Source organism: Actinia tenebrosa, unplaced genomic scaffold (assembly GCF_029948245.1).
Source record: "Actinia tenebrosa isolate PJP-AT-01 unplaced genomic scaffold, QUT_ActTen_1.0 PGA_scaffold16__25_contigs__length_10494907, whole genome shotgun sequence".
NCBI classification, from domain to species: Eukaryota; Metazoa; Cnidaria; class Anthozoa; order Actiniaria; family Actiniidae; genus Actinia; species Actinia tenebrosa.
The window spans coordinates 4,227,668-4,252,538 of NW_028292576.1; the positions used below are offsets into that span (position 1 = coordinate 4,227,668).

At 35.0% G+C, this 24,871-nt stretch overlaps 2 protein-coding genes across 5 annotated transcripts in view; one reads left to right on the plus strand and one right to left on the minus strand.

Annotated features, from left to right (window-relative positions):
- The window catches only part of LOC116300770 (galanin receptor type 1), a 42,920-nt gene extending 37,697 nt beyond the window's left edge, over positions 1-5,223 (minus strand). Inside the window, exon 1 of the mRNA XM_089031090.1 lies at positions 5,151-5,223. Coding sequence (XP_088887216.1) covers positions 5,151-5,170 — 20 coding nt within the window. The 5' untranslated portion in view covers positions 5,171-5,223. The remainder of the gene's footprint in view (positions 1-5,150) is intronic.
- The window catches only part of LOC116300769 (substance-K receptor), a 66,434-nt gene that overhangs the window by 28,340 nt on the left and 13,223 nt on the right, over positions 1-24,871 (plus strand). The window lies entirely within an intron of this gene.

The window sequence follows — 24,871 nt, forward strand, 5'->3', positions numbered from 1 at the left end:
ATACAACAACGAAAAACAGCTTATTTTATGCAAAAGTTTTTCTTGTTTATATATACTATTCCAGAAGGCACTCGATTATTTGAAAATAAATGACGTCCTAACTGCTAGGTAAAGTTAGATAAGATAGCAATGTTATTGAATACACATCGAATATACAAAGTCTTCGTTGTGTTGCTCCGTGTGGGATGTTTTTGTTTGCGGCCGAACTGTTTACCTTATCGATTTTGGTTGGCCATTGCAAATGTAAAATTGAGCGACATTAATTATTATCTTGTGTTATAAAAGGATTCGCTTTCGCTAAGATTATATTCAATTCTATTTTATTCTATTTTATGTTATCCTTTTGCAGCTCATGTCATAACAAGCAAAATAATAGTTATTTTATTTCTTTAATTTGTAATTTTTTTTGATGAGATCCGCGATGGAATTTTTACTTACATTCATTTTCATCACGAAAAACAGTCGTATTTATTATGTAGAATTATAATATGGTGAATGTCTTCATTCTCCTTCCCCGCGATACGAGTTCTTGTTGATCTTCGAGCAGAGGACATTCAGGGTCGATAGAAATGATAGCAAGTTAGTTGACGTGTTTTGCGTGAATCGCGTTTCTCTATCTTAATCAAGATCTCACGATTCAGGATTAGCTTATTGACAGACTCATAGTCTTCATTATTTCATTTATATTAAAAATACATGACATATTCGTTAGATTTACACTTCCTTGCATTATATCCTCTTCATATGAATCGAAAAATCTAGTTCACATCGCCGGAGGACTTATGGACGCAACATCATTTTTTCAGATAACGAATTTCGGGTTCATCTTGTAACACGTGAAACGGGGAAAAAATATCTTTCACTCCCCTCCATGTTTAAATAAAGAGTCATAGGTGTGTTAAACATTTTAGCTTTTTTTTACTTTTAAGTTCAATTTCTTAAAAATTAATTAAAATAGGTCTATAGCTCGAAGCTCCGGCTTCCAATTTCGCATGAGACATTCAGAAACTATTAACCTTGTAAACGAGTTATCAAATATACACTATAACTTTCGATAGCCCAGTTAACATTTCCAAGAAAGAAAATAATAACTAGCTAAAAACTAGTGTGTGTGTGTGTGTGTGGCTGTGTGTGTGTGTGTGGCTGTGTGTGTGTGTGTGTGTGTGTGTGTGTGTGTGTGTGTATATACATATATATCGCAGAAGTCTATCTTCTTCATGTAATAACGTATTCTAATTTCTAGCGAGTTTTCGGCGAATATCCCATGTACTAAGCTCTTACGAAATCCGCTTTAAAAGATTACTTTTATTGCAATAACAGCGATTTAATATAAGCTCTATCTGTCTGTTAAGTTGTACATTTGTCATATACGCTAGCCGCCATGTTCTTAGAATTTAGCTTAGCATTTTGCTTTAGCTCGTTTTCATATCAACCAACATGGCGGCCATTCTTTTGCTATTTTCATTTCTCTTAAGATTGATTACACGTCAACTATAATGAAGCAGTTTTCATCATGTTCATTTTCCTTTGGCTATTTGACGTTAAATTTAAATTGTCTCCGTAAAGGCTATCTTAAAAATATATAAAACATATATTTCAGCGATTGTGGAGACGTTGAAGCTGTGGTGAATCACGTTTTGCTATGATTATTTAGTATTTCCTTGAACAAAGGCGCCAAATTTTCGCGCCTAGCTTTAATTTCAGCTCCGTATCATTCGCATTCATATGCAACAGCAATTTTTTTTACAGCTTCCACAGAATAAACTGACAAATGAATTTTCATATACATGAAACGGCGAAAATGCAAAGTGTATGATAAATGGTGCTGACACTAAAATGGGTTTCACTCTTCTCAGCCAATCAAAAGCCAGAAAAATTTATTCGATAAAAAAAATTTGTCTACCGACTCTAAAAAGCAACGGTATTTCTTGCATTAAAACGACTTAAGTTTTAGACAGCCATCTTAATTTGCTTTGCTTCTTTTCCGTTGGAAGCACTCGAAAATTAAAAAAATAAGAATACAAAGTTCACAATGCTATGCCGTAGGACTCCTTATCTTTGAATAATGTTTAACTGAATGAATTGCTTCAAACTTGCTATAGTGATTATTGCAAACTGTTAAATCACTGAACATTTTTAGTCAATCTGTTATAGGTATAATAGCGGCTTTTCTAAGGTTGCGTCAAACACTTTTCTAAAAAAAAAAAAAACGCCTTGTTTTAAGAGTGTATAACAGATAGAGTAGGAGATTTGTTTTTAATTTGACCCTCAATTTCTGGTCAAAACGAATTTAAGAAGCTGATTTTTGCGGAGATGGAAAACAAGAGAACCCGGAGAAAAAATGAATTCAAGGGAGAGACCTAACAAACTCTACTTACGTATGATTCCAAATCCAGCAGGAATCTAACTTGAGTCGTCACTTTGGTCAGAGACGACGCATTAGCAATACACGCCACCGACCGTGCTTCCCTTAAAGCAGTTAGAATATTTTCAAACACTTGCTGTGGACCGGCATTAATTGTTGTTTTCTTCTTAAATAATCTCGTTTTAGAAAAACAGCTAGCTATAAAAATAGATGCAGTTATAAGTAATTGCAGAAAAATATTGAAAATATTATAAAATAATTAGAAACTCAATCTCCGTTTTATTTCAAAACTGTACGCAATGTTTCCTGCAAGCTGAGTCTTCAGGGAAAAAATTGCCTCTGTTCGCAGGCATGAATTCAAACCCCTTCACAGAAAACAAAAAAAATTCCATTCAAAATCATGTGGTTTGCTAGAGGTACATCCTTTCAAAATATAATTTGACTGCATTTTTCATAAACATGTGAACTCTGTGTCTACGACCTGCACGCTGAAATTTGGTTTTCGCTGCAGTCAATCAAACCTAATCAGTCGGTACCTTTCATGTTTTTGATTGACGGCAGCGAAAAACCAACTTTCAGCGTGCAGCTCGTAGACAGAGTTCGTATGTTTATGAAAATTGCAGTAAAGTGAAAACGTCAAAATTTATTTTCGAGTTTCCTAGTTTATGTGCTGGATGGATAGAGAAAGTTCATGCAAAAGTCAAACACCAATAACATTTTTAAATTGCAATTCAGACGAACAAAATAATTTTGTTTTGTAGGGATGTTATTCTTTTATCGGTAATTGAAGACAATTCCATGTTTGTTTTTTAGATCAGTTATATAACAGCATGGTTTGAATGGTTCTTAATGAGTCTTAGAGTACTAATTTGATGTTAGGATTGTTAGGTATAGGGTAAATGGATTACTTCAGGCTTTTGAATCTAAAATATTAGTTTCTTTCCCTCAGTTCGCCCTCAGTTCAGGATGGATGGATGGATGGATGGATGGATGGGTGGGTGGGTGGGTGGATGGATGGATGGATGGGTGGATGGATGGATGGATGGATAGAAGGATAGAAGGATGCATGGATGCATGGATGGATCTTTTGATGGATTATTGGATGGATGGATGGATGCATGGATGGATGGATGTATGGATAGAAGAATGTCCTTTTTATGGAAACCTAAAACAACTTTTTATGTCCTGATCAAAGTCATGGTATGGACTCCTGAAACAATCTCTGGGCTGATCAAAGTCAGGGCATGGCTAACTCACATGCCAGATTGAATTGGAATTTAAACACGAGTTGAGTCTCGGAAGGGAAGACAACCAGTGAACCCGGAGAAAAACCTACCAAATTCTGACTGAATAGAAATTCCGTTCAAACGAATCTTTTAGTATTTAATTATTTTGTGCAGCTAATCATCATCATTGTTTATTCATAAAATGGCTGATCATGTCGGATGTAGTTAGTTTGTTCTGTTTCCTGAAGTATTGCTTCCTACTGATTAACCTATAATTGGAAACGATTCAGGCTTTGGAATACAAAGGAAGTCATGATTATGGATGTTGGAGACGAATTGTTGTTTAAATTGAAATTCAATTTTCTTTTCATTTCTATAACTAGGTCTTAGAATATAAGTTAAGCAGTAGACGTGTATGTGTAGAGAGGCTTGTTCTTAGAGGCTTGTTCTTAGATGTCAATATTAATTGACCCTTGGATAGAATTAGACGTGAGTTATTGGGCTAAATTATGCGATATTGTGTTTTTTCTTCTATTTTTCTTTTCCATCTTTGTTTTTTCTGTCGTTCTTCTTTTCTCTCTCTCTCTCTTTTTTTTTTTTTTTCCTTCCTTCGTTTTTCCCTTTATTTCCTTTCCTTTCCTTTCCTTTCCTTTCCTTTCCTCTCATGAAATCCCTCTTTCGCTTTCTTTCTCTATCTTTTAACGAAGCCTCTTTCTCCAGAACGTGATATTTCGTTTTAACAAATGAGTGTCTAAATGGATTTCAGACTTAAGTCCAAAACACTTTCATTATTTCATTCATGCGTTAGCCGTTTTGTCGAATCAAGGGTACATTCAAACTGCTGGTCGGTTCCGGTCTGTACCATCCATCGCAACCTTTACGGTGTTTTATTAAGAATTTTATTATTGTTCCACCATCGCTTTTAAAAACCTTATTTCTTTAATCTTTCAATCGAATACATCATTCGCTTGATTCGCAATTTGCGTTTTCAAAAGATATTTATTTAGATCGGTTTGGTTATCAAACAATCGCTGGGGAATATTCTTAGAGGGATTGTAGAAATAGCGGTATGGATGTTTGAATGCTCGAGATGTTGGATCTAATAATAATTGCTTGGGAGGTGTTGATTGAGGCGTAGAATCCGCCGGTAAGGAAGAAGGAACAACCCCGAAACAAAACACGTAGTGGGTGAGTCAACAAAACATGGCTTCTTAGATAGGCCGCTTATTTTGGTAATTAAGCAGATTCACAGGCCGGTCTGGACTGCTATCTTGGTAAAACATAGGTGATTCATTCATTAATTTTCCCTTTCTCTCTACTCTCTTCCCTCTCTCTCTCTCTCTCTCTCTCTCTCTCCCTCTCTCTCTGTCTCTGTCTCTCTGTCTCTCTGTCTCTCTCTATTTCTCTCCACTCTACTCTTTCCTTGTATATAATATCTACATATAATGAAGAGTTTAAGGAGAAAAGAAAAGAGAGTTATTATAGTTCAATAGAGCAATGGAATAAAGAGCCGTGGATGAAAGTCAAAGGAAAAAAATTAAAAAAAATTTATTCCTTACTTTGCTGATGTCTTTTTCATCTATGGACTGCAACATCCTCCAAAACCTCAAAGTGAAATAATTTCAACACACCAAACGCCTTCATAAACAACCCTAATCAAGTTGAAAAAGGACTGGAGTCGAGCGATTTGATTGGCTCAGACACAGAAATCCGGCTGAAAATTACTGGTGACGAGTTCAGTGATTGGTTTGTTGTTTTTGTTTACGCAGGCTAGTCTGAATTTTTTCCAGAATAGCAGTCTCAAAAAAATATTGAAGTTATTTATCGTGCCTTAGGGGACATATCTAAGGTAAACGATCGCTCCATCGCCAACCAGTGTCATTCCGTTAATTTTCTGAAGTTCCGAAATACGAAACTTATTTTTCATAATGTCTGATTTTGGAGATGTCATTTTTAAGAAAGTATTGCTTTGTCGAGTTGGGCGTCACGTTGTCTGTTTCAAACCCGTTCCACGTGATTACGTGTCAATGACATCAAGAGTAATAGACCTGGCGCGAATTCTGCTGCTATCCCGCTTTCTCTCATTTAATTTTTTCATGACATTGTTCTAAAAAAATATAAAAACATTAATAAGTAATACTCGTTGATTGATAACTTGTCATATAAATATAACAGCTTCTCTGTTGTGCTTCTAGGTTGTTTCTTTAGGGTATTCCGGTTTTTCTCGCTCTGAAGTCCTTCGTGTTTCATAATGAACTTTTCAATTCCAATTTGAACTTTTGCGATCTCACATCGCTCCTAGTCTGGAGTCTGGCTCTGTGGCGATTTTGCAACAAATTAGACAATATTGATTTTTTAGATGGTTGGTGCTAATTTAGGAAGCGTTTGAAAAATCCAATTTTGTTCTGAGTTTCCATCAAATTTCGTTTGATATATTAAAAGAAATAGTGTACAGTGAAATAAAGCAAAATGAAATAAATAAGAGCATGAAAATTGTCCAATGATTAAATAAATGTTTGAAATAAAATAAATGAATATAAGATGAATCAAAAACGAGTAGAGTAGAGTGGAGTAGAGTAGAGTGGAGTGGAGTGGAGTGGAGTGGAGTGGAGTGGAGTGGAGTGGAGTGGAGTGGAGTGGAGTGGAGTGGAGTGGAGTGGAGTGGAGTGGAGTGGAGTGGAATAGAGTGGAGTGGAGTGGAGTGGAGTGGAGTGGAGTGGAGTGGAATAGAGTGGAGAGAAGTGGAGTGGAGTGAAGTGGAGTGGAGAGAAGTGGAGTGGAGTGGAGTGGAATAGAGTGGAGTGGAGTAGAGTGGAGTGGAGTGGAGTGGAGTGGAGTGGAGTGGAGTGGAGTGGAGTGGAGTGGAGTGGAGTGGAGTGGAGTGGAGTGGAGTGGAGTGGAGTAGAGTAAAGTGGAGTGGAGTGGAGTGGAGTGGAATAGAGTGGAGAGAAGTGGAGTGGAGTGGAGTGGAGTGGAATAGAGTGGAGTGGAGTGGAGTAGAGTAAAGTGGAGTGGAGTAGAGGAGAGTAGATTAGAGGAGGTAGAGAAGAGGAAAGTAGAACAGAATACTGACAAAAACTGATAATTAAAGTGGCAAAAAATAAATAAATAAATAAATTAAATAAAAAACAACAACAACAACAACAACAACAAAAAAAAAAAAACAACAAAAAAACAACAAAAAAAAAAACAAAAAAACAAACCATCACATCACATCACATCAGCAAAACGACTGAAATATCAAAGATTATTGAAAAATATTTGATGGATTGTAGGCTTTATTGATTTGAACTTCCTGTTTGCCGGAGATGACGGTTATGTCTATCAGGACCAAAAATATAATAAAGGAAGCGTAAAGCATCGAAGGTTAGATAGCAGTGCATTCTGAGTAAATACCAACGACAGTATTCCGATATAAATTGACCACCCGCAGTTAAGTCAGTTATAGAAATATAGCTATTTTTCAGAAACACCGTTTTCTCCCAGATCTAATCTATTTAAAATCACAAGTCATTCTCTTCTTTGTCGCTTTTTCTTCGATTTTTTTCCTTTGTAACCACATGTCATTCCCTTGAGTATCATTAGTAAATTCTATTCCCTATTTATTCCATTTAAAATCGCATGTAATTCTCTTGAGTAATATTGTTTTATTCCCTTAGGGTTAGGGTTTCTCTTGGATCTATTCCCTTTTTTATCATGTCATTTCCTTGATTATCATTAGTAAATTCTATTCCCTATTTATTGCATTTAAAATCGCATGTAATTCTCTTGAGTAATATTGTTTTATTCCCTTAGGCTTAGGGCTTCTCTTGGATCTATATCCTTTTTTATCATGTCATTCCCTTGAGTATTATTAGTAAGTTTTATTCCCTATTTATTCCATTTTAAATCGCATGTAATTCTCTTAAGTATGTAAAAACTGGTGGCGATGAAACAGTAAATAAGAATATTTTGATTGTAGAGTAAACTATGATTTTTATCAACTCTCTAAATGTCCCTAGACTAACACGATGGTTATCTTAATTTTAAGACTTCCTTTTAAGGTAATATTGCCTGGACGAACCTCACACAGTGTAAATGTAAGTGATAAGGTAGCGATAAGATAAGGGAACTAGCTTTCTACAACAAGCTTATTTAACTCACGAGAATTTTAGCCTAAGGCCTTCAACATTTTACTGAATTCCTCGTTTTTAAGATATAGTACAATCATTAATTAAACTGCTTGACACATAAGAGTGCAAGACACAAATAGATGAAGGTTTTAAAGGAAATGGTCATATGGTCTGAAAAAGCAGGAAAATTATGAGCCAAGGGAATCGTTGTATGGTCTCAAATGACGGGAAAACGTTTAGCCTAGCCAAATGGGTCTGATGTTCATAGTGCTTTAGGAAGAGTTCACGTGCTATGGAATGGCGGGAAAAAGTTTTACTTAGCCAAATGAAAGTCTTGTACAGAGGTTTCTTAAGAGAGAGGTCACGTGTTATGAAATGGCGGGAAAATGTTTTACTTGGGCAAATGGGAGTCTTGTACAGAGGTTTCTTAAGGGAGAGGTCACGTGCTATGGAATGGCGGGAAAAAGTTTTACTTAGCTAAATGGAAGTCTTGTACAGAGGTTTCTTAAGGGAGAGGTCACGTGCTATGGAATGGCGGGAAAATGTTTTACTTAGCCAAATGGATCTGTTGTTCACAAAATGCTTAAAAGAGATGACACGTGCTCTGAAATGGCGGGAAATGTTTTACTAATTAAGCCAACTGGTTGTGATGTTCATAGAATGAGTTAGGAAGAGGTCACGTGCTGTGAAATGGCGGGAAAATGTTTTACTAAGCCAACTGGTTCTGATGTTCAAAGAATGAATTAGGAAGAGGTCACGTGCTCTGAAATGGCGGGAAAATGTTTTACTAAGCCAAATGGGTCTGTTGTTCACAAAATGCTTAAAAGAGATGTCACGTGCTCTGAAATGGTGGGAAAATGTTTTACTAAGCCAAATGGGTCTGTTGTTCACAAAATGCTTAAAAGAGATGTCACGTGCTCTGAAATGGCGGGAAAATGTTTTACTAAGTCAAATGGGTCTGTTGTTCACAAAATGCTTAAAAGAGATGTCACGTGCTCTGAAATGGCGGGAAAATGTTTTACTAAGCCAACTGGTTCTGAAGTTCATAGAATGAGTTAGGAAGAGGTCACGTGCTGTGAAATGGCGGGAAAATGCTTTACTAAGCCAATTGGTTCTGATGTTCATAGAATGATGTAGGAAGAGGTCACGTGCTGTGAAATGGCGGGAAAATGTTTTACTAAGCCAACTGGTTCTGATTTGGGAAGAGGTCACGTGCTATTGAATGGCGGGAAAACATTTTGTCAAGCAAATGATCTGAAGTACGGCGTATTTATACCACGTGACTTTCATTTCATCACTCTGACGGATTGTTTGCTTGGAAAGATTCACTTAATAAACCAAACCTTGAGAAAAAATACACAAATAAGGTGTTTTAAAGCTGTTTTAGAACTAAATAAATATTGAGTCGAACTAAAAGCTCTAAAACTAAATTTTGATATTAAGTTCGATTCTTTATTTAAGTTTTACGCCCGAATAACGACTAATATAATTTTTTGCAATGTTACTCCTGTCAAGATATGTTTACACGTCAATCATCGGTAGAAAAATAACCATTCACGAAGCAACTTATAAGATATAATAGATTTTGTTTTCAAAACTAGGAAGCTTGAGAAGTCTTCTTTTATAAATGAGGTTGAAAAAGAAAGAAAGAAAAAATAAAGGAAAGAAAACGCTTGTATTTTCTCTAAACATGGATGCTACAATGTAAATATACATTTTCGCTTTTGTCGGAGACCTGACATTGCAAGAAAAATGTCTCTAAATGGGCAAACATTGCATTTGAAAAAAACTGTGTTTTTTTATGACACATTCTCTTAATAAGTGGTAAAACAAAAATTTGTTTCCTTACAGAGAAAAATATCTCATCTTACTCAGAAAATATACCAGTTTAAGCATAGATATCCGTCCTTTTTTATTTAAAGGTCGCTTTCAATACCCGTGATGTATCAAATATTAATACAATCTTTAATAACGAGTTATTTTCGGCCGGCTTTGAACACCTGTGCGGTGCGGATGGATGTTAGAATCGCCCGTGGGGTTCCGCAAGTAGCTGTAATACATGTAACACGTGTATGAGGTCATTTAGGAGACCTTTAGCACGTCGTTCTTGCTTCTACCGCAATCCTCAAACTGCAGTTCGATGTAAGATGTTTACCGTTAAACGTTCGACGTTTAGCAAGGCGGCATAACGAAATTGATGTTGGAAGAGCCGCCTCATTTAATTTCATTGGTGCCGAGTGTTTCTCCGTGTTTGCAGGCGTGTTTCTGGACCTGATCTCTAGCAGTTAGCGGTAAACTTGATACTAAAGGTCTCTAATAGGTAGGTTATGAGGAAATAGATCTTATTCATCGTAGTGCATTGTTTCCGAATTCAGACTACGTGTCAGTTCCCTAGAGTAGTATTTCTTTGTTTCTTTGTTGCGCAATATAAAATACTTGGATATGGATTGAACTCAAGAAAGAAAAAAAGAAATACGACAGCAGAAAGGGATGAAATACTATGTAGGAAGGAGTGAATGAAAGGAAGAAAAGAAGGAAGAAAGAAAGAAAGAAAGGAAGAAAGGGAGAAAGAAAGAAAGAAAGAAAGGAAGGAAGAAAAAAGGAAGAAAGAAATAAAGAAAATAATAATAAAAAGGTACGAATATTATAGTAAGGTTGCAAGAAGAACGTAACAAAATGGTAACAATGGTTGATAAAAGCCATCATCCGTCACTTCTCGTCTAAGCACTCCTCTCCTCTTTGATTCGTTTACTTTTTTACTTTTCTTTATTTTGTCTTTATTTATTTTCTTTATTTGTTCTTTATTTTGCCCTCTTTATTCGTTTACTTTTTTACTTTTCTTTATTTTGTCTCGTTTATCTTCTGTGCTTTTCTTTTCCTCATCTTTATTTCTTGAAAACCAATAATTTCTACCAAGCCGAGCTTCTGAATTCGCGAAGAATCATGAAGGATAATAAGGATAATCTTCCCTTGGGTTGGCCAGGAAATATTCTGAACGACTAAGCTATAGCTACCAAGCAACGAGCTTGTAATAACTTAAATCGCACTAAACTCATCGAAAAATGATTGAAGATAGCAACGACAGGAGGGAAAAAAATCATATCATGGTTTATCGCTTTTCGAGTGATGCTCTTTTCTAAAACAAACAACTGAACACGCGGCAAATTGTACGCCTGGAGATTGGAATTTTTATCCGAAAAAAAGATTCTTTGAAGAGAAGTAATTCAAATCTTTATACCAAAATTCTTGTACTTCAGTTAATTGCCATCGTCTGCATCAAAATGATCCTAACACCTTGAGAAACTAATTTTAGAAGAATTGGCTTCTAGTGGGTGAGCAAATATAGAATATATTATGATGGGATTACTACAGCTTACAAGAAGTCTGCAAGCTTGCTTATCAGATATAAGCCACTGTCTCAGCGAAGATGGCATGGGTAATCAACTTTCTAATCTCCTGAATACTGTCAACTCTTGTGAATAAGAACGTATGGTTCAATGGTCTGGTCACGAAAAATATGTTCGTTGGATTTCTTTTCCGTGTATATTATAAACTAAACGACTTGCAATTAGACTGTAACTTTGTCCTTTTATATACTAATTGAGAGTTAGCCATAATATTTCAATGGTGGACTGCATGATTTTAAGGCAAATAACTTTAAAATGCTTCCATTGATTGATAAAACGAAAGAGTGAATGAATTTAGACAGGCATCTTAACAACGATTCAAAATCGTTTCTAGAAATATATTCGTTTGTCTTCATCGTTAAAGAATATTTATTCATTGAATAAATAAGAAAAGTGACAAGTTTTTTCTGACATAGATACTATTTGTGAGTGTATATATTTTGAATCGAATGCTGTTTTCTTGAAAGCAGTTTTATTTTATTCTAAACGCGAGCCAACTCCTTTTTGAACGAAATTCGATTTCGAATTAATCACCAAACGACCCAGTCTTATTTGATGCAGAAGTTAATTGTGCCATATTCCAACATTACTTAAGACAAATACTATCTTTATAAGTTCTTTGCGTAAAGGTATTATCCAATTTTGAAGTTCAAGCCGTATTATAAGCATATTCCTCCATCAATCATACCGTATTATGATATAAATATTTTACTTAAACATTCTTTAAGTTTTTCAGCTCTGGAAACTTAGTTATAACTTAGAAGTTTTTAATTCAAAGAGGTCAAAACAAGTATTCAAAAAGTTGTTTGAAAAATATTTGTCTGAAAATTATTTAATGAACTGACTACAAAAGTAATCGTCTTTCGGAAGAACGAGATTTTGAGGATTTTCCAGACAGTTTCCGGCAATTTTGGTTGTCAATCCCAGTCAGCTCTATTATAGTATTTAAGGTATCTGGCATTAGTTTGAAACCCGAAAAGTTCTGAACTGTTCTACTCACATATTAGAAACCTAACTGACCTTATTAGAGTCCTAAGCAATACACTTGAAGGAATATCTTGTCCTGGTTGACGACCAACTCGTAGGAACGTGTGTACGTCTTATGATGACTGCCAAAGATAGAGAAGGATTATCCTCAATCTCTTCAAGAGAACGGAATGCTAATTAGCCCTTTACAAACAATACTTTAGTTGATCTGTTTTTACAGTCCTGTTTGAGTGACATAATCGTGTTTTGAAGGCAAGATTAAGCATTTGGAATCCTGTATTAGCTCTTTATTTTCGAAAGTGCTGAAAACATTTTGTTGTTAAATAAATAGAAGACGCACACGGAACTCGAAATGATGGCGTTAGTTTGTATTAACCCATGGCTCTTGGACAGCCTTTTAGCACATAGTGGCAGTATTGACTCAAGATTTATCGTCTGCCATTAATGTCGTCTATTCACTGTTTTCCAATTTCTGACCATGTGTCATTCTCTTTAGTATTATTTCTTTTTATAGAGTAGCACTAAGGCCCAGTATAGCCTTTTAGCACATAGTGGCAGTAATGACTCAAGATTTATCGTCTGCTATTAATGTCGTCTATTCACTGTTTTCCAATTTCTGACCATGTATCATTCCCTTGAGTATTATTTCTTTTTATAGAGTTGCACTAAGGCCCAGTATAGCCTTTTAGCACATATAGTGGCAGTATTGATTCTAGACTTATCATCTTCCATTAATGCCGTGTATTCACTGTTTTCTAATTTTCATGCGTGTCATTCTCTTGAGTATTATTTCTTTTTACAGAGTAACCTTGAAACTATAACCCAGGATATAGTGCCTTGGAGCATATATAGTCGCAGCATTGACTCAAGATATAACGTCTAAATACTGTTTTCTAATTTCTGTGTCATTCCCTTGAGTACTACTTCTTTTCATTCTATGACGAACCAAAAATAACGTTTGCAAGTGCGTTAATAGATCTACTTACTGTTTGCCAATTTTAGACCATGTTATTCCTTTGAGTATTATTTCCTTTGATCACAAGTACAGTGTTGCTAGAGAAAATACACCGATCCCCGCATTCATTGTTCTACCTTTACTGTTACGTCTGACAAGCTAAAATGTGTTTTTGATACAGCATGGAACTGATTGCTGACAACTGCAAATGTCTGTCTTAATGCATTTTAAAGGTACATTAAGAAAAAAACTACTGAAAAATCTTATGAATTCGAGTTTGTTGGTCGGACATTCTGTATTCTATTGGAAAAATTACCTATTGTTTGGGTCAGACACTCAAGCATAGCCGGGATCGGGCTATTCTTTTGTTTGCTTTCTCCAAGAGACTAGAGTCCTAGCACGAATGTCCTTGCACTACTAATGTCCTCAAATATTTCATGTTAAAGTGCTCTAAAAATAAATTCTATTAAACCGGTCGCACTGGATAAATCGTTCGAAAGTTAGTTACCCGGGTTACAGTAAAAGATACCACAGCACTTCATTTCGTCTTTTACAGCCGCGTCTTTTATTACAGCCGCCTGGTTTTAAAATATTAGCCGGATTATTAAGTCTCGACATACTAGGTGACCTACTCTTCTCGTGTCTCGAAATTGAGTCACAGTCCAATAGCAGTATTAGAGGAGTTTTCGTGCAACTGTGAAAAAGTCGGTGCCGGCCGTAAACGTGCTTTACCGCGACCGTGTTGTTGATTTTGGGATTTTTTCTCGCTCAATGTGATTGGTCTGGCGGGGCCGTGACATTGGCGTGACCGTGTCCACGCTGAGTTCATGCCGTGTTTCGGGTATTTGATTGGATGGAGTAAATTCTCGTGCAATGTGACTGGGCTGGCATATGTATGCTAGCCTTGTCACGACCGTGTTCGTGTCGTGAGCTTTTCAAATAGTCATACAAAAATTGTTCTAAGGAAAAGACCAGAATACCAAGAATAGAATCAGGGACACCTTGTAAATCCGAGCCAAACCCTTCAGTGGGGAAAAACACTGCAGTGTAATAATATATTCCCCCAAATTGACGACGAAGATATGAATTTTTTAATCTAATAATCTCTGTGGATTTTTACAAAGAAATATGTGTCGATGCGTTGGCTGCCTGTTACCTTTCGTATAGAATTTAAAATGTTGTTTTTGATATACAACGTTATTAATGGCTGTGCTCCTAAATACTCAAGGGACCTTATTAACATTAAAAAAGAGAGTAGATATAGTGTACGTTCAAATAGCAATGGAATATTACTTGAACATGTTAATTTTAAAACATACAAGACATTAGGAGATCGATCATTTATGGTAGCTGCACCTCTTTTATGGGACAAGCTACCTTCGGAGGTCAGGACAGCTCCAACTGTGACTAATTCAAAGAAATTATTGAAAACCTTTTTATTTAAGATGGCTTTCGCAGATTTTTAGTTATCGTTTATATCGCTAATAATTTTATACTATTGTCTTTAATCATATATTATAATATTAGTATAGTTTTAGTTTTTCATTTATTTTTTCACATTTATGTTACAGCGCAAATGAAAATACCCCGCCAATTGAGATTTGCGCTATACAAATTCAATAAATTATTATTTTTATCATTATTTATTAATGGCATACATTTCTTATTAAAAATGCATAGTTTCAAAAATTATTATCTTCGTCCTTTTAAAAGAATATTTCGATCCCTAACGACGGATCTTTTTCATTATAAAGATTTTTACACACGCGCAAAATACTGAAATGGCTATCGTGCGCTGTTTGATCTCACCAAAGTTCTATGTGCTGTGCACAGTTATAAAGTGTGCTGTGTACAGTTATAAAGTGTGCTGTGTACAGTTATAAAGTGTGCTGCGTACAGTTATAAAGTGTGCTGTTTACAGTTATAAAGTGTGCTGTGTACAGTTATAAAGTGTGCTGTGTACAGTTATAAAGTGTGCTGTTTACAGTTATAAAGTGTGCTGTGTACAGTTATAAAGTGTGCTGTGCACAGTTATAAAGCAAGCGGGGTAGGCTTAAAACGAGAGAAGTTTTCGAAGAAGCACGATGCTGTCATTTGCATGTTGTGCAATTTTAAACCATGGTATCTTTTGAAGATAATTCAAGCACATTTTATTCATATATTCATTCATCCATTCATTCATGCCCCGTCCACACGTATCCGTAAATTTTGTATCCGCCAATTTTTTTTTGCGGATAGGTGTTGCGTCCACATGTGTACGGAAATTTTTGTATCCGTATCCGGAAATTTTTGTATCCGTATCCGGAAATTTTCGAAAACGGTCTCCAGACTGGAAAATTTTGAATACGCTCCGAATACGGATACGTGTGGACGATCGTATCCGCAAATTTTCGAATGCGATGACGTAAACACGATTTTGAGCATGCTCAATAAGAAAAACTATCCGTCAAATGGACTAGGCACTAGCGTGCATCAGGGCGGATCAAGAACTTTCCGGATACGTGTGGACAGTGAAAACGATTCGAAAACGATTCGAATACGCTGCGTGTGGACGCGAACATTTTCGTATCCGCAAAAATAAATTGCGGATACAAAATTTCCGGATACGTGTTGACGGGGCCTCAGTCCTTCCTTCCTTCCTTCCTTCCTTCCTTCCTTCCTTCCTTCCTTCCTTCCTTCCTTCCTTCGTTCGTTCGTTCGTTCGTAAATTCATGTTCATTCGCTCGTTCATCCATTCGTTCATTGATTCTAAAATTCTTTCACTCCAGTTTATTTGTTTATTTGTTCTTTCATTCGTTTGCTCATTTCATTCCGGTTTGTTCGTTCGTTTGTTCGTTCGTTCATACATTTAAGCATTCATCCATTCATTCACATATACACCCGATCTCTAAAAACTTTGACACTTCAACGACATATATACATACATGTTTTGGTGCTATTTTGTTGAAAAATAAACAGAATACATGGGGCAATTTCAACTCAGCCCTAAACATTATAAAATTCCTCATAACGTATTCTAGAACAACTTGGTAACAAATTTTTGCTGAGGAATAATTCAAATTACTATCCTTCACATTTATGTATGTTTTTTATATTTCATTTTTATGAAAACAAACAAAAATAACAATAAAAAATAATATAAAGCGGCCATTTTGGAAAGCTCTCGATTGTGTGACGTCATAGCCGCCATATTGAGAAACTCGAACCAAGCAATTTCATCGTATTTTAAAATGAAAACAAACATGCAAAAGCGGAAGGTTTGAGGACAATTAGCTACTCAACGCTAGAAAAGTAATTCCACTAGCTCGCTTGCATTAGCACTTCCCCTTGAAAACCTTTCATGATCATTCCCCGCAGGCTAAAAAGGGCGAACTTACATCGTAATGCACTTGATAATTGAGTCCTAAAACAATACATGCCAGATATATCTTCATTCGCCGTAAGAAAAATCCTCATGAAGCCTCCGAGTACGGCCTTTAATCTATAGTCCTCAGTACTCTAGTCTAATTCAATCTAGAAAGGGTCTAGATGGAAATTACTCTGTGTAATTCTAGGTAACCTACAAAATTGTGTAAATTTAAAAAAAATCACAACTAGTATGTTGATATTCAAGAACTATTCAAATCTTCTGAAATTAGGCTCTTAAGGAGAAACCTTTTTCTAATTGCAGGATTTGTTTATTCATTTATTTTTATTTATTAATGGATTTTATTTTTCTTTACAAAGATTAAAATAACTTCTTTGCTTTCGGAAATAAGAAGGAAAAAAACAAAGGGAAGATGTCAACAGCCTTTTTAAGATAACATTATAAAATTAATTCCGATGGTAAAGTGTTTCGGATTGTGTTTAATTTGTAGTTTTTGTAAAAGTATTGTGTCAAATGCACGCGCTTACAAGACTTACGCACAATGATATATATATATATATATATGTATTAAAGATAAGTGAAATAAGAGAATATTGAATGTGTGTGTGTGGTAAACAAAGTAGTGTAAACTTTCGAGTTGACAAAGACAAGGTTAAGAAAACTTTTTCCCCTCAACGCAGTTTTTTAGGTAGTACCCATATTTTTGAGAGAATTAAACTTAGTCAATCTGTTATGAGAGAGAAAACTAATGTTTTTACAGACTAAGCTAGACATCAGTTTTCTAATTTCTTATCGTAAGAAAACAAGATAAAGAACGATCAATTAGCTATTAAAAATATCGATATAAGATTTCAGTAAGGCTAACATCACGCACAGGTTTAGATAATGGTATGCTTTGAATTTACGAGTAAACCTCTTAGCTCCTCCCATTAGCATGTGTACCTCTGGTTACGCCCTACACAGTTTTTACCCTTTTGCTCAGTTATTTTAGCACTATTCTTTCAAATCTTATGATAGAAATATTCCTCATAGACTTTTCTATACATTTACAATATATTCATATATTAACTTTAGTTTAAGCTATGTTTAATTCTAAAATTTTTACTCGTATTACTCTTTAATAAGATATCACACTTATTCCTTTAGCCAATCAAGATTCAACGATATTATCTATTGATGATCGACTGACACATGTCATGAAGCTATTATAAATAGAGCTCATTTGATTAGTTTATGTCAGAGAAAGTAGAATAAAGATCCCGGAGATCGTACCGAGAGCGGTCGTCCCATAACAAATCCATAGAAAAACGTTTTGAAGGAACGCATCCTTTTATCACTATTGTTTTCTAAGTAGTAACTACTTTTTTTGAGAGAGTTTTAAACTTAGTCAATTTATATAAAATATTTGGAAAAAAAAAAAATAGAAAAAATTTTAAAATTTAAAAACAATTTTTTCCGTCAGCGTTGTTTCCAAAGCAGTAATCTACAGATCAGTTTAATAGCCGGATACTTAATTTATTTGGGGAAAAGATATATAGTTAATCATCTTTTAGCTTTTGTTTTCCAAATTGAAATAAAAATATGCTGCAACAGTTTTTAATGACCAATTACACTTTCAAAATCATGTCTATCACGGAATTATATTGTCAAAAAAATAAAACATTTGTTATATTTTCAACTCTTCCTTTAAATTTTACGATAAAGATATTTCTTTATAATTTAAGTGTAAAATAAGGTTGAAATCGTTTCACAACTTCAGTAGAGTGAGAAGTCAAGTGCTTTTGAACAAAAGACGTTAAAAATCAGAAATTTACAATGTGTATGAATAATAAGACTGTTCTGATTGACTGAACATAAAAAAATAAATTTCATCTGTTTTAAATAGTCGACCCCCAAAAATTGTTGTTTATATTGAGATTATATTTCAAAACATGTTTGTCATTACCAGAGCATTTCCTCTTAGCTTTAGTTTTTATGTCGACTTCCTTTTTAATTCGATTACCGTCAAAAGATATTACGCTCTTGGGAAAAGGAATTACGCCCTTTATAGTATTCCTCTCAAAAGGGCGTTATTTTTCGGAGTGGTTTTGCGTGCTTAGTAGACAGATTGAGATTCACGTTTTTCCTTCCCGCAAACGGCAAACGTGACCATGTTTTCATAGTTTCCCCACATTTCACTTTACCTTTTGCAAACCTTCTCGACAAAGACAAGTATTCTTTTGTTTATCTACTACTTGGAGATTTTTGCGATAACTTTTCACTAATTTTAAAGAATTTTTTAATAGTCAACTGACGTTTCACGTTTGCCGTAAACGAGAATCTTAAACTCTCTAGTAGCGTGCTTTAAATCTACAATAGTGAGAAAAACTCATCTTTTGTTGGTTTGAGTCCTAAACGAACTATTTAAAATTAGTTTAAGAGGAAATTGTTTTTCAATAACGATCAATAATCGAGCAAAAAGAATCAAGGACTAAACTTTAGTATGAATTTTGATCAAAATCCTCGTTAGAAACTGTTGTACTATGATAAAATGCTTGTTTGAAGCGGTATTTTCAAATGTACAAAGATATTTTGTTGCATTTGTGTTAGAATGTAGCTTTGTCAGGCTTTTTTTATAGAAAATGTATGGGAAATAAGCAAATGAAGGCCTAAACCTCATTTTCGAATAAAATTTTTGCTTTGGGTTAACACTTTGATTCCACTTTCATCGGTCATCTCCACTTCCAAACAAGTTAAACTTTCTGAATAACAAGATTTTAGCCTTGTACATCAGCTTTTCTTCAAGAAAATAGTTTTTGGCGCTCACTGCTTGAATACGAAAAGAATTCTCTCTTTAAACAAATAGTGTATTTCTTTTGTCAGTAGTTAATGTGCTATTTGGTTTACAATAACCACCACTTTTTCCTCCTTCGGGTTCGTGTTAATTATTAACTATGAAAATATTTGGTCCACCATGACATATATTTTTTGTCAGTGTGGTCTTCTCTACTTGAACATGGAATAAAGTGTTTGTCATTATGCTTTTTCAATAAAATGTTCATTTGATTTGTATAATACCACCTTACGATATGAAAGTTAAACGTCATTTATTTAGTTGTTTCCCCTTTTTAATACAAATACTCCTATTCTAAGAGCTTAAGTATTTATCGGATCACTCGAGAAGGTATTAACAATTATGCTGAGAGTATAGTATGAGCTTAACCGACTAAAGAGTATCGACTAGTAAAGCTTTATTGCATTGTAATACCGTTGTTTTTTTTTTTAAAGTCACAGTCAGATGTGTGTTATAAATCATGTTGGTCAGCCAAGACGTTTTTTATGGGAAATCTACTTTTAAATCTTTTAATAATTCCTTTTGGCCTTTCTCCTTTGGTTCTTACAACCATTTTTATAATAATTGTATGCAATACCCAAGGGAATGGTCGTGTGGTCTGAAATGAGACAGCATTGAACCAAGCTGAATGGGCTCTGTTGCTTATACAGTACTCATACAGTACTCAAGGTATCGAAAAAATAATTGTTCTCACTTTCCAATCACACCCCAAACTGGAAATATTTAAAACAAACTTAGGAGTTAAAAGAAAACACCTAAAACGGAATGGTTTTGCTACATGATATAGGTAGCAAAAAACCAAATCTGTAAACTGAATGGCCACCCGATGTAAAAAATGATGTAAAAAAACAAAACAAAAAAACAAAACAAAACAAAACAAAACAAAAAAAAAAAAAAAAAAAAAAAAAAAAAAAACAACAACAACAAAAAAAAACAAACAAAAAACAAAAAACAAAAAACAAAACAAAACAAAACAAAACAAAACAAAATATATTAAAATCAAAAATGATTACCGAAAAGACATTTTACGAAATCCGTTTTCCTCTCCACATTGTAAGAATACTCCAGATGCAAGAATATAATTTTTATTGCTAAGCTCCGACGTTAAAAGAACGCAATTTTTGCTCGCAAAGCTAAGGATGCACGCGAGAGGCTGCTAAGCACGAAGAAAAGCGTAAGAGTTGCACGACGCGAAGCGGAGTGCAACTCTAGCTTTTTTGAGTGCTTAAGCAACCTCCCAAGTGCATCCATAACTCGATGGACGCACAGCTACTTATGATCCATTGCTTTTATGATATAGTCAAGTCAACAAACAAGAAATGAATACAAAATATTGGCTTTATTTGTTGATCATGCCCTAAATTCTTCTTACGCACCTTGCGTGAATGAAAAGCACAAAGGCGCCAAAAACAGAAAAAAGCAGTCGTTTTGAAAATGGCAGCTTTTCACTGAAGACTGTTATGACTAGAATAATGGCAAAAATTTAGCTTACAAGTGAACCAAAAATGTTCAAAACTACGGAGAAAGTGATTTTCAACTGTAAGAAGTACGTTTCAAATAATGTTGACATATCTTAGTACAGTAATGCCAAGAAAATCAATGAAAAACACAGTGGCTGTCTTCGTTGTTGTTGACGATGTTCTAGTTTGTTATCGTACAATGACTTAGCAATGGAAATCCTCTTGTACACGGATCTAAACTGACTGAACTGGATTAATTTTCTCTGGGTAGTATGCTTTGTGGGCTTTCACTCCCATGTAGAGCTTCAGAAAGGACTTCACTGCAGTTGTGAAGCTGCGAAGTAAATGGTGAGCGTGATATTCATAGTTAATTACTTTGGAAATACTTTTGTTGAATAAATACACGATAACAATATTTTTGTATTTGTTTAATCATTGCTAAATTGCTAAAAACCCTTTGAATGTAGACACCGACCGATTTGTGGTTTGCTTTGTCTTTTTATCTTTTTGGAATTTATACACGATAACAATATTTTTGTATTTGTTTAATCATTGCTAAATTGCTAAAAACCCTTTGAATGTAGACACCGACCGATTTGTGGTTTGCTTTGTCTTTTTGGAGTGACGCTCTGACACAATCTTGTCCAGCTCACTGTTTGCAAGGTGATGCAAATCTTGACGTTTTATTACTAGGCTGATCAACTTTATACTAAATGTAGGAGATTGATGAGTATTTTCGCTAGTTTTTTTTCAATCATTTTCAGTTATCTTTTCTATATAGATTGTCAGCAAAAAGGTACAAAAAGTTTTTTTTTTCGCCGAAGCAAAAAAAGCTGACGTGAGCTAGCATGCAACCCATGGGCAAATGGTTCATACTTTTCAACCAATCAGATCGCGCGGATTTACTTGACAATATTATAAAAGTGCAATATATCAAAGGTGTCTTATTGGTAAATAGTTAATGTAATTAATTAAAAGAAGAAGAAAAAAAGAATGAGTGAGTGGGTAATCTTTATTTATATCCACAAAATTTCATCAGTTGTCGCAACTGGTTAACGCATAAGTCATGCAGATAGTATACACCTTCGGAGCAGACGAAAAATTCACAAACTAATACTATGTACAAGACACTAAACGCTTCTGCACCTAAATCTTTGAGAAAGCTCTTTGAATTTCAGAAAACTACATATATTTACGTGGCAGGGATAAGTGCGGCTTAAAGTTGCCAAAACCTAGCTCTGACTTCCTAAAAAGAGCTCCTAGCTATGATGGTGCAAAAGTGTAGAACTCTCTACATTCCGATTTCAGACAATCCAATAGTTTAAGCACTTTTAAAAAGAATCTTTCGTCTATTGGACCTAACCATTTTCATTTGGTATTTAATTCATTAGAAGGTATACTTAGATCTTATTATTATATATTTCTATTGTTGATTAGTATTGTATTTTTATTCGGCTTTCATGAAAAAGAATTTGTAAATTGATGAAACTGTTTTCAGAGTTTAAATAAAGTATTCACTCACTCACTCACTCACTCACTCACTCACTCACTCACTCACTCACTCACTCACTCACTCACTCACTCACTCACTCACTCACTCACTCACTCACTCACTCACTCACTCACTCACTCACTCAACTATTTCGTGGTTTTCTACTAATCCCAGGAGAATCAAAAGACCGAAAGAATTGTCGGGCATTCTGGTACAAAACGACCTAATTAATGAGAAGTCTTTTGTTAAAGTCCATTAGATGACGTAACGCGAAAACGAAGAATTGCAGGAACATTTTCCTATTAAAATAATTTCTTCGATTAAACGTTTCGTTATTGTGGCCTCTCGGGGAAGCGTGGGTGCCATTTAACAAAAGATTTAGTGCAGTTTTTGTATGACTGTGAAAAGTTCACGGCACGAACACGGTCGTGACACAGCAAGGGATACGCCAGACAAATCACATTGCACGAGAATTTACTCTCCATCCAATCAAATACCCGGAACACGGCATAAACACGGCGCGGACACGGTCACGCCAAGATCATCACGGCACTTTTAGACCAATCACATTGCGCGTGAAAAAATCAGCCAATTAAAATTCTAGAAAGTATCACGGTCACGGCACGTCACGCTTACGGCACTGAGCTTTTCACAGTCATACGAAAACTGCTCTATCACTAGCATCCATTGTTAACGGCACCACAATGGCCGCCATCTTTTTGTCTTTTAACTCTCTTGGGAATGCTTGCAACCCATCAATAGAGTGATTTTCATATGACCGTGAAAGAAAATAGACCATTTAGTTTGTAATAGTTGATAAAGAACAAAAGAAAATCATTGGTTTAGAGTCTACTACTAACTATTAGTTTGCCTATTCTTTCACGGTCATATGAAAACGACTCTAGGAACTTGTACTTATTTTTTAAACAAAACTCAGTCGTAATTATGTCACTGTTTTGGAGGTATAGACTGACATTTTTGATATTACCTCCTTAGGGTATACTAAAACACGGAGTAATTTTCACTATTCTAGGGGGATTTAAAATTAAGATGTTAAAAAAACTACAAGTACCTTTATCAAGTTTTAAAAAAAACGTTCTTGCAATTAGGTGTATATAGAAAACGAAGTATTATAAATAATCATGATATAAAATAATGATATAAATAAATGATAATAATGAATACTATTTTCCAATACCCTGATGATGGAGATTTATCTCCGAAAGCTTGGTTAAGAATAAAGTATTACGTGGTTGATACAAAATGAAACCTACAAGTAGTTAAAAATTATAGTTTATAACTAAGACAGCTCTAGTTTTTTATCTCAACAAGGACTGGGCCCGGTTATACGAAGGGTGGATTGCGCTATCCGATATATCAATCTTATCCAGTGGATAAATTTATTGGATAACAGCATCGACTTATCGAGGAGATAAGGATTTATAAGGACAGTCAGTGCGAGACAAATTTCAAAGACGAGAAAAATTGTCCATCCGTTTTGCACCCCGAAATTAAGTTATAATTTATCATTTGTGCGGGCGGTTTTGATGTAAAGTAAAAAAGTGATATCGTTTGGACTGAGCTCTAGGCCAAAAAGTTTTATTTCATTAGTTTTAAACTATGATATATCGATTTTTTTGTATTTAGAAAGATTAGTCCAAGCCCTACAATGTTTCATAGCAATGCCACGAGGAAAAATTCCAGACGAAAATTCCTCATTCGGAAATCATTTCCAATGTCATTCCCACGATATTCCCGTGACAATCTCCGGTAAACGGTGAAATGTTTTTATACTTCATCATACTAAATCAAAACTAAAACATTCATAAACAGTTCTAGGTAATTTGGGGTAGTTTTAGTTTTATTTGACAGGAAGTTTTGGTTTTTGTTTCAGTATGATTCACTGTACGTGCCGCACACAATATCGCTGTCATTCTGGAATGAATCCATGTCTTTCTAGAAGCAAGCCCATCCAGAGCGCTTTTTTTGCAGTACCGTTTCTTGTTTTATCTGTCTGATATGACTTAAGAGTACTATATTTGATCTCGTATCATTTCTAAGAGTTTAAGCCACGACTCTTGAAGTCTTATCTTTTCTATTTTCGAGGGTGTTATATAACGTCGCCTTGTCTTGTCAATAGTAACACGAGCCTGGGAGGAAATATTTATGTAACAGATCTTTTTACTGATACGTCACTAGCCATCTTAAATTATGGGATGCCTAGGGAGTAAGGATATTTACAAAGGCATAGACTGGTGAGTTTACTCTTTCAAATCATGTTTTACATATCGCTCCAACTACCAGCAAATTTCATTAGTTTTTAGATGTGTTTATTTAACATTGGATAGAAGACACCCTGACGGTTGTGCTGTCTAAAATTTCCAATATTTGCTCCCACGGCATCCGAAAATATCTCAATGAAAACATAAGACGCGACACGTGAATGGCTTCAATTTGTTCTCAGTAGAAATCTATTGCGTAATTTGGGCCGTGAGTAATACCAAGATTTAGAAACAATTTATTGAATCCATGTTCCGTAGTCCAATACAGCCATTCTTCTTCTTCTTCTTCTTCTTCTTTTTTTGTCTTTATGTAGAAAATCACCGGTCGTGATCTTGACAGAGCTTTTTGGGATACGATGGTATTTTTCATAAACAAAAAACAAGG